The following is a 14,800-nucleotide window of genomic DNA, read 5'->3' as shown; positions in this document are numbered from 1 at the left end:
ATTCTAACCACTAGGCTACATTCTAACCACTAGTCCAACATTCTAACCACTAGGCTACATTCTAACCACTAGGCTACATTCTAACCACTAGTCTACATTCTAACCACTAGGCTACATTCTAACCACTAGTCTACATTCTAACCACTAGTCTACATTCTAACCACTAGTCCAACATTCTAACCACTAGGCTACATTCTAACCACTAGGCTACATTCTAACCACTAGTCTACATTCTAACCACTAGGCTACATTCTAACCACTAGGCTACATTCTAACCACTAGTCCAACATTCTAACCACTAGGCTACATTCTAACCACTAGTCTACATTCTAACCACTAGTCTACATTCTAACCACTAGTCCAACATTCTAACCACTAGGCTACATTCTAACCACTAGGCTACATTCTAACCAGCTGCCTCCCCAAGTTAAGTGAAAACAAGCATAGAAAACAGTATTGGTGTTTATGAAAGAAAGCTACAATGTAAGGCTACTATTATATTATAACTGTTTTGGTGACAATCTGGTTGATTAACAATATCGGGTTGTTTACACTTTTCTTTATATATACATAAAAACATTAAAAAGTGTAGAACACCATAATATCTAATAACCCCCCAAAATGTATTTTCCGATAAATTAAGTAGCACAAAAATTCGAGTCTTTTCACACGAATTAAGCCACACAGAAACGCAACAACAACAACACAAAGAAATGCACGATATCTGCTAAAATAGTTTTTGTACAAATTTGCACGAATTGAATGTGAGATTGTGTTGCTTTATGGCCAGAAGTAAAGCCCAGCATGTACTTAACAATAACTCAGATTCACTTCGTTTGATTCACGTATAACTTTTCAGGCTACTAAAACGTTAAATCAACACGTTATAGGCATCAGACGGACAGACTTTTCTTCCCAAAGCGTCATAGAAATAGGCTAAACCCTCACAACGAATGATGGAATAGTTTGGTGTTTCAGTTAAGACGATTTAAATCACAGCATTCACTTCCTGTTTAAAGTGACTACTAAAACCTGCAGAGGGCAGAAGAACTCTCGCCTCGTGCAGTTCAGCATTCCTTACAATAATCATCTCGTCTTTGTATTGCAAATGTGATTCTCATCAGCGACAATAAATGATAGTTCTGCTGTTGCCTAGCAGGCGGGTTTGTTTCTTCAGCTTTTTTTTAGAATGACATTGCTGTCAAGCCTTTACATCCAGCTGCCCCCAAAACAACACGCTCCCATTATCTCTCATTGGTTTTATACACGTGTGCTTTTGTATTGGGGTTTCTATTGAGCTAATGATTTGTTTAGCAGCTTGCAAATGAACGGAGTCCAGTTGAATGGCCCGATTGATACGACAGCATCCTAAAGCACAGCTTTCCATCGCGGAGGTTTGAGCAGAGCAGAGAGGCAGCGAGGTGCAGGGAGATACAGCGATAGACAAGAACACACCAGAGATTATACTTGATGCCCCTCTCGGCGAGATGGTTGAGTCCACATCAAGGTTGCTGCCGCTGCTGTGCTCTCCTAAAATCCACTGTTCACTTTTAGCTTCGTTCTCAGCGTCTTGCATAGCACTACGGATTGCTGTCTCTGGCTGAAAAGGAATTACTTCCCAACCTAAATACACGTTTAGTTGTAAATATGAAAACTGTGCATAGAGACGGATACTACGCGGGATCTATCGAACTATCTGACATGATCAATAGAAGAAGCGTTAAATGCTGCCGGACGGATTTAGTTCAATCTAGAACCATGAGGATTAGAACTGGAATTATATTCTGGAATCTCATGTTTTCAATGATGTTCTCGTGTGTGAAAGGTACGTCATTGCAGTATTTCTTCTGGTTCTGCTTTATTTTTGGTTCCGGGAGAAAATCGATTGTAGCTTTATGGACGTGCGCGGAAAATGCAAGGGGTTTTGGATGGAGAGCCAGGGACGCATTTTTCTTCGGCTGCGCTCAATGCAGGCTTTGAGCGGAGTCTCGATAGATATTCTTGCAGTACACTCATCCGAATAGCATACGTGAGCTGCTTGGGTTAGTAACTCGTGGATTGTGACTGACTTGAGTAACGGCCATGCACTGCAGTTTTGTAATATAATACATCACGATGTTTTTTATTATTAACTTACAATAACCACATTTTACATGATGGGTCATTTTGTGCTCTTTTTGTTGTTGCTGTGGGGTTTAGTCTTGTGGATCTCGTGCCTTTCCTCCTGAACCCCTCTGGTTAAGTACCTTTACGGGGTCGTGTAGTAGGTTCATGAACAACGATATGGAACCAAAGTATTGAATGTTGGTCACAGACCTGCCAGCGCCTCCAGGTTGACTTTAGGTGCGCTGTTTAGTATTCAGATAGTGACGCCGCGACCACTTAGAGTGAATGGCCCCGATATTATACAATTAGAGAACGAATGGATGAATCTTTATTTCTGAAAAACAACAACTTTGAGACTATCTAGTTACCTGCTAGGGGAATCGTCTCGTGCTCGTGTGTATGTAATATATAAATAAAGAAGCTATGTCACAACCTACGGTGTGTTGCGGTGGTAGGCTACAGATTAACATGTTGTATTTGGAGGCAGGAAAATGAGCCTATTTAAACGAGACTCTCTCGACATCTGCTATTTGGTTGACAAACCCATTTCATGTCACATCAGCAGATTTCATTTTTACCCACTTTTGAACATCAACAAAAACACACCTTGTTTTTTTTCCACCTAAACTAATTGTTGCGCGTAGAGGCATATTGTTCATCCGCAAATGCTGGACAATATATGATATTTTCTATAATCTGCGTATTATAATGTAATGAATAAAGATCAAGGGCAAGCTAATTTGCCACTCCATGTGTATCCGTGACACTTCATCATGCGTCCGTGTGCATTATGTCAACAACACCACTATCTACAACGAGTCCAGTTACATCACTGAGTTTCACTCCTTACTCACTTCTAGAGCGGATGAAATATGATCCTCACTAACCCCCGTAGCTACTCCATATACTCTGAGATGCGTTGTGATCCTGATACAGTATAATGCGGTGGTCCTTCTGTAGCTCAGTTGGTAGAGCATGGCGCTTGTAACGCCAGGATGGTGGGTTCGATTCCCGGGACCACCCATACGTAGAATGTATGCACACATGACTGTAAGTCGCTTTGGATAAAAGCGTCTGCTAAATGGCATATATATAATGCAGATACCAGTGTACATGTGGACCCCCCCCCTGCAGTCATTTCTGCTGTCTGTCTACTGAGGGAGGATGAATGTGTTGCCTGCCTCCATCAGGGTTTCATCACCACCCACATTGGAAAGACAAGACAGAGAAGGAGAAGAGAGAGGAGACTTCAAACAGCCCTTCAGCTACTGGATTGACACTTGATGCAGATCTGGTGATGCATGACTGCATTACCTAGAGGAGTCTGGAGAGCACCTTGAATTAGGAAGATGGTCCAGCTAGCATGAAGCCAAGGGCAGGACAGGCCACCCATATCCATCTCTGTTGGGCCGTCTTCTCTCTCTCTCTCTATCTCTCTATCTCTATGACTCCTTCTGACTCTCTCTCTCTCTCTATCTCTATGACTCCTTCTGACTCTCTCTCTCCTCTCTCCTCTCTCTGTCTCTGTCTCTGTCTCTCTCTCTCGTTGGGACTGGGACCAATGCCACGGGGCTTAACAAGGAAAAGCAAGTTCCTCCCTGAGCTCCAGCAAATAATTACCAGTAATCTGGGAGTGGGTTAATCTATTCAGTGATCGAGAGGGAGGGAAAGAGAGAGACAGAGAGAGAGAGGTGGAGAAGAGAGAGGGAGGGAAACAGAGAGAGAGAGAGACGGAGAAGAGAGTGGGGGAGAGAGAGAGGAGAGGTGGAGAAGAGAGAGGAAGAGAAAGATGGAGAGAGAGAGGTGGAGAAGAGAGTGGGGGGGGACTGTCACGATGACTTGTAGCTAGCTAGCTGTAGTGTGATTATGTAAACCAGGGCAGTTTGTCTGTGTAATTATACACTATCTTCACGGAGAGGAGGCATTATCCTGCCCCTCAGGTTCTTCATCTCTCAAGTGGCTGTAGAGCCCATCACTACTCCCTTCACACCATGTTGAGGAACCATCTCTTCTCCCTTCACACCATGTTGAGGAACCATCTCTTCTCCCTTCACATCATGTTGAGGAACCATCTCTTCTCCCTTCACATCATGTTGAGGAACCATCTCTTCTCCCTTCACATCATGTTGAGGAACCATCTCTTCTCCCTTCACACCATGTTGAGGAACCATCTCTTCTCCCTTCACATCATGTTGAGGAACCATCTCTTCTCCCTTCACATCATGTTGAGGAACCATCTCTTCTCCCTTCACATCATGTTGAGGAACCATCTCTTCTCCCTTCACATCATGTTGAGGAACCATCTCTTCTCCCTTCACATCATGTTGAGGAACCATCTCTTCTCCCTTCACACCATGTTGAGGAACCATCTCTTCTCCCTTCACACCATGTTGAGGAACCATCTCTTCTCCCTTCACACCATGTTGAGGAACCATCTCTTCTCCCTTCACACCATGTTGAGGAACCATCTCTTCTCCCTTCACACCATGTTGAGGAACCATCTCTTCTCCCTTCACATCATGTTGAGGAACCATCTCTTCTCCCTTCACACCATGTTGAGGAACCATCTCTTCTCCCTTCACACCATGTTGAGGAACCATCTCTTCTCCCTTCACATCATGTTGAGGAACCATCTCTTCTCCCTTCACATCATGTTGAGGAACCATCTCTTCTCCCTTCACACCATGTTGAGGAACCATCTCTTCTCCCTTCACATCATGTTGAGGAACCATCTCTTCTCCCTTCACATCATGTTGAGGAACCATCTCTTCTCCCTTCACATCATGTTGAGGAACCATCTCTTCTCCCTTCACATCATGTTGAGGAACCATCTCTTCTCCCTTCACATCATGTTGAGGAACCATCTCTTCTCCCTTCACACCATGTTGAGGAACCATCTCTTCTCCCTTCACATCATGTTGAGGAACCATCTCTTCTCCCTTCACATCATGTTGAGGAACCATCTCTTCTCCCTTCACACTGCTCCAAGGTGGATCTAAAAGCTGTTGCATCCAGTCAAGACTGGAGTTTTTTTCAAAATCTCCCTCTCTCTCTTTCTTTCAATTAAAATCAATTAAATACATTTTTGTTAAGTGAGCTTCATTGGCATGGGGAACCATATGTTTACATTACCAAAGCAAGTGAAATAAACAATAATCATAAATGAAGTAAACAAAGCAGACATTTTAAATGGTGTCGTATGCAGTCAGGACTGGAGATGAGGTGTTGTATGGACAGTGGAATACAGAACAACAGCCCAGCTGCTGTTATTCTCTGTGATGGATTTCAGCTCTTTGGAATCAGCCAGAAACTCAGTTTAGATAATGGGATCCAGCCAGAAACACAGTTGAGATAATGTAATTGTGGAGATAAACAGAAAAGGGCCATTTGTAAACAGACATTGGATCTCGCTGATACGGATTTGTAATGATGGAAACAAAGTATCAGGCAGGAAATAAAAATTAAATCAAACTGCATTTAAAGGGTATTTAAACGGAACAATTATAATTGAGATGTAATAAACAAACCTGTAGATTAAAGTTTGAGAAAAATCATTCTCACCTACACAGATTAATAATCATTCACACTCACACAGATTAAAAATCATTCACACTCTCACAGAGATGAATAATCATTCACTCCCACAGAGATTAATAATGATTCACGCCCACACAGATTAATAATCATTCACACTCTCACAGAGATTAATAATCATTCACACTCACAGAGATTAATAATGATTCACGCCCACACAGATTAATAATCATTCACACTCTCACAGAGATTAATAATCATTCACACTCTCACAGAGATTAATAATCATTCACACTTCACAGAGATTAATAATCATTCACACAGATTAATAATCATTCACACTCACAGAGATTAATAATCATTCACACTCACACAGATTAAAAATCATTCACACCCACACAGATTAACAATCATTCACACACAGACAAATTAATAGTCATTCACACTCTCAAAGATTAATAATCATTCACTCCCACAGAGATTAATAATGATTCATTCCCACACAGATTAATAATCATTCACACTCTCACAGAGATTAATAATCATTCACACTCTCACAGAGATTAATAATCATTCACACTCTCACAGAGATTAATAATCATTCACACTCTCACAGAGATTAATAATCATTCACACTCTCACAGAGATTAATAATCATTCACACTCTCACAGAGATTAATAATCATTCACACTCTCACAGAGATTAATAATGATTCACACTCTCACAGAGATTAATAATGATTCACACTCTCACAGAGATTAATAATCATTCACACTCTCACAGAGATTAATAATCATTCACACTCTCACAGAGATTAATAATCATTCACACTCTCACAGAGATTAATAATCATTCACACTCTCACAGAGATTAATAATGATTCACACTCTCACAGAGATTAATAATCATTCACACTCTCACAGAGATTAATAATCATTCACACTCTCACAGAGATTAATAATGATTCATACACACACAGATTTTCTTAACAACAGATTTGATTGTTGATAGTTTATTAAACATAACAAATCTCACTCATCTCAGCTAGCAAAAAACAACACATTGCACAAGACAAGATTTGCAAATATTTTCCGTTATGTAAATGCACAAATAGCAGATGGATAATTTATTGTTTCATGAAACATCTCAGTGTGAAGAATCATACTGCTTATTTGGGCTATCATGTCCTGAGGAGTCCTGAGGTGTCCTGAGGTGTCCTGAGGTGTCCTGAGGTGTTATATTTAGACTGTTGTCAACGTGTCCTGAGGTGTTATATTTAGACTGTTGTCAACGTGTCCTGAGGTGTCCTGATGTGTCCTGAGGTGTCATGAGGTGTCCTGAGGTGTCCTGAGGTGTTATATTTAGACTGTTGTCAACGTGTCCTGAGGTGTCCTGAGGTGTCCTGAGGTGTTATATTTAGACTGTCAACGTGTCCTGAGAGTCCTGAGGTGTTATATTTAGACTGTTGTCAACGTGTCCTGAGGTGTTATATTTAGACTGTTGTCAACGTGTCCTGAGGTGTCCTGAGGTGTTATATTTAGACTGTTGTCAACGTGTCCTGAGGTGTCCTGAGGTGTTATTTTAGACTGTTGTCAACGTGTCCTGAGGTGTTATATTCGACTGTTGTCAACGTGTCCTGAGGTGTCCTGAGGTGTTATATTTAGACTGTTGTCAACATGTCCTGGGTGTCCTGAGGTGTTATATTTAGACTGTTGTCAACGTGTCCTGAGGTGTCCTGAGGAGATATTTAGACTGTTGTCAACGTGTCCTGAGGTGTTATATTTAGACTGTTGTCAACGTGTCCTGAGTGTTGTTATATTTAGACTGTTGTCAACGTGTCCTGAGGTGTTATATTTAGACTGGTCAACATGTCCTGAGGTGTTATATTCAGACTGTTGTCAACGTGTCCTGAGGTGTCCTGAGGTGTTATATTTAGACTGTTGTCAACATGTCCTGAGGTGTTATATTTAGACTGAACGTGTTAGGTGTTATATTCAGACTGTTGTCAACGTGTCCTGAGGTGTTATATTCAGACTGTTGTCAACGTGTCCTGAGGTGTTATATTTAGACTGTTGTCAACGTGTCCTGAGGTGTTATATTTAGACTGTTGTCAACGTGTCCTGAGGTGTCCTGAGGTGTTATATTTAGACTGTTGTCAACGTGTCCTGAGGTGTTATATTCAGACTGTTGTCAACGTGTCCTGAGGTGTCCTGAGGTGTTATATTTAGACTGTTGTCAACATGTCCTGAGGTGTCCTGAGGTGTTATATTCAGACTGTTGTCAACGTGTCCTGAGGTGTCCTGAGGTGTTATATTCAGACTGTTGTCAACGTGTCCTGACTGAGGTGTTATATTCAGACTGTTGTCAACGTGTCCTGAGGTGTCATTCCTGAGACTGTTGTCAACATGTCCTGAGGTGTCCTGAGGTGTTATATTTAGACTGTTGTCAACGTGTCCTGAGGTGTTATATTTAGACTGTTGTCAACGTGTCCTGAGGTGTTATATTTAGACTGTTGTCAACGTGTCCTGAGGTGTTATATTTAGACTGTTGTCAACGTGTCCTGAGGTGTCCTGAGGTGTTATATTCAGACTGTTGTCAACATGTCCTGAGGTGTCCTGAGGTGTCCTGAGGTGTTATATTCAGACTGTTGTCAACATGTCCTGAGGTGTCCTGAGGTGTTATATTTAGACTGTTGTCAACGTGTCCTGAGGTGTTATATTCAGACTGTTGTCAACATGTCCTGAGGTGTTATATTTAGACTGTTGTCAACGTGTCCTGAGGTGTTATATTTAGACTGTTGTCAACGTGTCCTGAGGTGTCCTGAGGTGTTATATTTAGACTGTTGTCAACCTGAGGTGTCCTGAGGTGTCCTATATTTAGACTGTTGTCAACGTGTAATGTTATATTCAGACCCACAGACTGTTGTCAACGTGTCCTGAGGTGTTATATTTAGACTGTTGTCAACGTGTCCTGAGGTGTCCTGAGGTGTTATATTTAGACTGTTGTCAACGTGTCCTGAGGTGTTATATTCAGACTGTTGTCAACGTGTCCTGAGGTGTTATATTTAGACTGTTGTCAACATGTCCTGAGGTGTCCTGAGGTGTTATATTTAGACTGTTGTCAACATGTCCTGAGGTGTCCTGAGGTGTTATATTTAGACTGTTGTCAACGTGTCCTGAGGTGTCCTGAGGTGTCCTGAGGTGTTATATTTAGACTGTTGTCAACATGTCCTGAGGTGTCCTGAGGTGTCCTGAGGTGTTATATTTAGACTGTTGTCAACATGTCCTGAGGTGTCCTGAGGTGTTATATTTAGACTGTTGTCAACGTGTCCTGAGGTGTTATATTTAGACTGTTGTCAACGTGTCCTGAGGTGTTATATTTAGACTGTTGTCAACATGTCCTGAGGTGTCCTGAGGTGTTATATTTAGACTGTTGTCAACGTGTCCTGAGGTGTTATATTTAGACTGTTGTCAACGTGTCCTGAGGTGTTATATTTAGACTGTTGTCAACGTGTCCTGAGGTGTTATATTCAGACTGTTGTCAACGTGTCCTGAGGTGTTATATTTAGACTGTTGTCAACATGTCCTGAGGTGTTATATTCAGACTGTTGTCAACGTGTCCTGAGGTGTCCTGAGGTGTCCTGAGGTGTTATATTTAGACTGTTGTCAACGTGTCCTGAGGTGTTATATTTAGACTGTTGTCAACGTGTCCTGAGGTGTCCTGAGGTGTTATATTTAGACTGTTGTCAACGTGTCCTGAGGTGTTATATTTAGACTGTTGTCAACGTGTCCTGAGGTGTTATATTCAGACTGTTGTCAACGTGTCCTGAGGTGTCCTGAGGTGTTATATTTAGACTGTTGTCAACGTGTCCTGAGGTGTCCTGAGGTGTTATATTTAGACTGTTGTCAACGTGTCCTGAGGTGTCCTGAGGTGTTATATTTAGACTGTTGTCAACGTGTCCTGAGGTGTTATATTTAGACTGTTGTCAACGTGTCCTGAGGTGTCCTGAGGTGTTATATTCAGACTGTTGTCAACGTGTCCTGAGGTGTTATATTTAGACTGTTGTCAACGTGTCCTGAGGTGTCCTGAGGTGTTATATTTAGACTGTTGTCAACGTGTCCTGAGGTGTCCTGAGGTGTTATATTTAGACTGTTGTCAACGTGTCCTGAGGTGTCCTGAGGTGTCCTGAGGTGTTATATTTAGACTGTTGTCAACGTGTCCTGAGGTGTCCTGAGGTGTTATATTTAGACTGTTGTCAACGTGTCCTGAGGTGTCCTGAGGTGTTATATTTAGACTGTTGTCAACGTGTCCTGAGGTGTCCTGAGGTGTTATATTTAGACTGTTGTCAACGTGTCCTGAGGTGTCCTGAGGTGTTATATTTAGACTGTTGTCAACGTGTCCTGAGGTGTCCTGAGGTGTTATATTTAGACTGTTGTCAACGTGTCCTGAGGTGTCCTGAGGTGTTATATTTAGACTGTTGTCAACGTGTCCTGAGGTGTTATATTTAGACTGTTGTCAACGTGTCCTGAGGTGTTATATTTAGACTGTTGTCAACGTGTCCTGAGGTGTTATATTTAGACTGTTGTCAACGTGTCCTGAGGTGTTATATTTAGACTGTTGTCAACGTGTCCTGAGGTGTCCTGAGGTGTTATATTCAGACTGTTGTCAACGTGTCCTGAGGTGTTATATTCAGACTGTGTGTCCTGAGGTGTTATATTTCAGACTGTTGTCAACCTGAGGTGTCCTGAGGTGTCCTGTCCTGAGGTGTCCTGAGGTGTTATATTTAGACTGTTGTCAACGTGTCCTGAGGTGTCCTGAGGTGTTATATTTAGACTGTTGTCAACGTGTCCTGAGGTGTTATATTTAGACTGTTGTCAACGTGTCCTGAGGTGTTATATTTAGACTGTTGTCAACGTGTCCTGAGGTGTCCTGAGGTGTTATATTTAGACTGTTGTCAACGTGTCCTGAGGTGTCCTGAGGTGTTATATTTAGACTGTTGTCAACGTGTCCTGAGGTGTTATATTCAGACTGTTGTCAACGTGTCCTGAGGTGTTATATTCAGACTGTTGTCAACGTGTCCTGAGGTGTTATATTTAGACTGTTGTCAACGTGTCCTGAGGTGTTATATTTAGACTGTTGTCAACGTGTCCTGAGGTGTTATATTTAGACTGTTGTCAACGTGTCCTGAGGTGTTATATTTAGACTGTTGTCAACGTGTCCTGAGGTGTCCTGAGGTGTTATATTTAGACTGTTGTCAACGTGTCCTGAGGTGTCCTGAGGTGTTATATTTAGACTGTTGTCAACGTGTCCTGAGGTGTCCTGAGGTGTTATATTTAGACTGTTGTCAACGTGTCCTGAGGTGTTATATTTAGACTGTTGTCAACGTGTCCTGAGGTGTTATATTTCTGAGGTCCTGTGTCCTGAGGTGTTATATTTAGACTGTTGTCAACGTGTCCTGAGGTGTCCTGAGGTGTTATATTTAGACTGTTGTCAACGTGTCCTGAGGTGTCCTGAGGTGTCTGAGGTGTCAAGGTGTCCTGAGGTGTCCTGAGGTGTTATATTTAGACTGTTGTCAACCTGTGTCCTGAGGTGTCCTGAGGTGTCCTGAGGTGTCCTGAGGTGTTATATTTAGACTGTTGTCAACGTGTCCTGAGGTGTTATATTTAGACTGTTGTCAACGTGTCCTGAGGTGTTATATTTAGACTGTTGTCAACGTGTCCTGAGGTGTTATATTTAGACTGTTGTCAACGTGTCCTGAGGTGTTATATTCAGACTGTTGTCAACGTGTCCTGAGGTGTTATATTTAGACTGTTGTCAACATGTCCTGAGGTGTCCTGAGGTGTTATATTCAGACTGTTGTCAACGTGTCCTGAGGTGTCCTGAGGTGTTATATTTAGACTGTTGTCAACGTGTCCTGAGGTGTCCTGAGGTGTCCTGAGGTGTTATATTTAGACTGTTGTCAACGTGTCCTGAGGTGTCCTGAGGTGTTATATTTAGACTGTTGTCAACGTGTCCTGAGGTGTTATATTTAGACTGTTGTCAACGTGTCCTGAGGTGTTATATTTAGACTGTTGTCAACGTGTCCTGAGGTGTTATATTCAGACTGTTGTCAACGTGTCCTGAGGTGTTATATTTAGACTGTTGTCAACGTGTCCTGAGGTGTCCTGAGGTGTTATATTTAGACTGTTGTCAACGTGTCCTGAGGTGTTATATTTAGACTGTTGTCAACGTGTCCTGAGGTGTCCTGAGGTGTCCTGAGGTGTTATATTTAGACTGTTGTCAACGTGTCCTGAGGTGTTATATTCAGACTGTTGTCAACGTGTCCTGAGGTGTTATATTTAGACTGTTGTCAACGTGTCCTGAGGTGTTATATTCAACGTGTCCTGAGTCCTGTTGTCAACGTGTCCTGAGGTGTCCTGAGGTGTCCTGAGGTGTTATATTTAGACTGTTGTCAACGTGTCCTGAGGTGTCCTGAGGTGTTATATTTAGACTGTTGTCAACGTGTCCTGAGGTGTTATATTTAGACTGTTGTCAACGTGTCCTGAGGTGTTATATTTAGACTGTTGTCAACGTGTCCTGAGGTGTTATATTCAGACTGTTGTCAACGTGTCCTGAGGTGTTATATTTAGACTGTTGTCAACGTGTCCTGAGGTGTTATATTTAGACTGTTGTCAACGTGTCCTGAGGTGTCCTGAGGTGTTATATTCAGACTGTTGTCAACGTGTCCTGAGGTGTCCTGAGGTGTTATATTTAGACTGTTGTCAACGTGTCCTGAGGTGTCCTGAGGTGTTATATTTAGACTGTTGTCAACGTGTCCTGAGGTGTTATATTCAGACTGTTGTCAACGTGTGTCCTGAGGTGTTGAGGTGTCCTGAGGTGTCCTGTTGTCCTGAGGTGTTATATTGAGTTGTGTGTCCTGAGGTGTTATATTTAGACTGTTGTCAACGTGTCCTGAGGTGTGTCCTGAGGTGTCCTGAGGTGTGTCCTGAGGTGTTATATTTAGACTGTTGTCAACGTGTCCTGAGGTGTCCTGAGGTGTCCTGAGGTGTCAGACTGAGTGTCCTGAGGTGTCCTGAGGTGTTATATTTAGACTGTTGTCAACGTGTCCTGAGGTGTCCTGAGGTGTCCTGAGGTGTTATATTTAGACTGTTGTCAACGTGTCCTGAGGTGTCCTGAGGTGTTATATTCAGACTGTTGTCAACGTGTCCTGAGGTGTCCTGAGGTGTTATATTTAGACTGTTGTCAACGTGTCCTGAGGTGTTATATTTAGACTGTTGTCAACGTGTCCTGAGGTGTCCTGAGGTGTCCTGAGGTGTTATATTCAGACTGTTGTCAACGTGTCCTGAGGTGTCCTGAGGTGTTATATTCAGACTGTTGTCAACGTGTCCTGAGGTGTCCTGAGGTGTTATATTTAGACTGTTGTCAACATGTCCTGAGGTGTCCTGAGGTGTCCTGAGGTGTTATATTTAGACTGTTGTCAACGTGTCCTGAGGTGTTATATTTAGACTGTTGTCAACGTGTCCTGAGGTGTTATATTTAGACTGTTGTCAACGTGTCCTGAGGTGTCCTGAGGTGTTATATTCAGACTGTTGTCAACGTGTCCTGAGGTGTCCTATTTAGGTGTCAACTGTCCTGAGGTGTTATATTTAGACTGTTGTCAACGTGTCCTGAGGTGTTATATTTAGACTGTTGTCAACGTGTCCTGAGGTGTTATATTCAGACTGTTGTCAACGTGTCCTGAGGTGTCCTGAGGTGTTATATTTAGACTGTTGTCAACGTGTCCTGAGGTGTCCTGAGGTGTCCTGAGGTGTCCTGAGGTGTCCTGAGGTGTTATATTCAGACTGTTGTCAACGTGTCCTGAGGTGTTATATTTAGACTGTTGTCAACGTGTCCTGAGGTGTTATATTTAGACTGTTGTCAACGTGTCCTGAGGTGTTATATTTAGACTGTTGTCAACGTGTCCTGAGGTGTCCTGAGGTGTTATATTCAGACTGTTGTCAACGTGTCCTGAGGTGTCCTGAGGTGTCCTGAGGTGTCCTGAGGTGTCCTGAGGTGTTATATTTAGACTGTTGTCAACGTGTCCTGAGGTGTTATATTTAGACTGTTGTCAACGTGTCCTGAGGTGTCCTGAGGTGTTATATTTAGACTGTTGTCAACGTGTCCTGAGGTGTCCTGAGGTGTCCTGAGGTGTCCTGAGGTGTCCTGAGGTGTTATATTTAGACTGTTGTCAACGTGTCCTGAGGTGTTATATTTAGACTGTTGTCAACGTGTCCTGAGGTGTTATATTTAGACTGTTGTCAGGTGTCCTGAGGTGTCCTGAGGTGTCCTGAGGTGTCCTGAGGTGTCCTGGTGTCTGAGGTGTTATATTTAGACTGTTGTCAACGTGTCCTGAGGTGTCCTTATGATTGTAGACTGTTATCAGACTGTGTCAACGTGTCCTGAGGTGTTATATTTAGACTGTTGTCAACGTGTCCTGAGGTGTCCTATGTTATATTCAGACTGTTGTCAACGTGTCCTGAGGTGTTATATTTAGACTGTTGTCAACGTGTCCTGAGGTGTTATATTTAGACTGTTGTCAACGTGTCCTGAGGTGTCCTGAGGTGTTATATTTAGACTGTTGTCAACGTGTCCTGAGGTGTTATATTTAGACTGTTGTCAACGTGTCCTGAGGTGTCCTGAGGTGTTATATTTAGACTGTTGTCAACGTGTCCTGAGGTGTTATATTCAGACTGTTGTCAACGTGTCCTGAGGTGTCCTGAGGTGTTATATTTAGACTGTTGTCAACGTGTCCTGAGGTGTTATATTTAGACTGTTGTCAACGTGTCCTGAGGTGTTATATTTAGACTGTTGTCAACATGTCCTGAGGTGTCCTGAGGTGTTATATTTAGACTGTTGTCAACGTGTCCTGAGGTGTCCTGAGGTGTTATATTCAGACTGTTGTCAACGTGTCCTGAGGTGTTATATTTAGACTGTTGTCAACGGTGTCCTGAGGTGTTATATTTAGACTGTTGTCAACGTGTCCTGAGGTGTTATATTCCTGAGTGTCCTGAGGTGTCCTGAGGTGTTATATTCCTGAGGTGTCCTGAGGTGTTATATTTAGACTGTTGTCAACGTGTCCTGAGGTGTTATATTCAGACTGTTGTCAACGTGTCCTGAGGT

General features: G+C 42.5%; 1 protein-coding gene across 1 annotated transcript in view; it reads left to right on the top strand.

Annotated features, from left to right (window-relative positions):
• The first annotated feature begins 1,328 nt into the window (after positions 1 to 1,328).
• The window catches only part of LOC127929643 (uncharacterized), a 133,503-nt gene continuing 120,031 nt past the window's right edge, over positions 1,329 to 14,800 (top strand). Inside the window, exon 1 of the mRNA XM_052517669.1 lies at positions 1,329 to 1,825. Within this exon, the coding sequence (XP_052373629.1) occupies positions 1,648 to 1,825 (178 nt within the window). The 5' untranslated portion in view covers positions 1,329 to 1,647. The remainder of the gene's footprint in view (positions 1,826 to 14,800) is intronic.

Source organism: Oncorhynchus keta, unplaced genomic scaffold (genome assembly GCF_023373465.1).
Source record: "Oncorhynchus keta strain PuntledgeMale-10-30-2019 unplaced genomic scaffold, Oket_V2 Un_scaffold_9339_pilon_pilon, whole genome shotgun sequence".
NCBI classification, from domain to species: Eukaryota; Metazoa; Chordata; class Actinopteri; order Salmoniformes; family Salmonidae; genus Oncorhynchus; species Oncorhynchus keta.
This window is presented reverse-complemented; position numbering and strand designations above follow the sequence as displayed.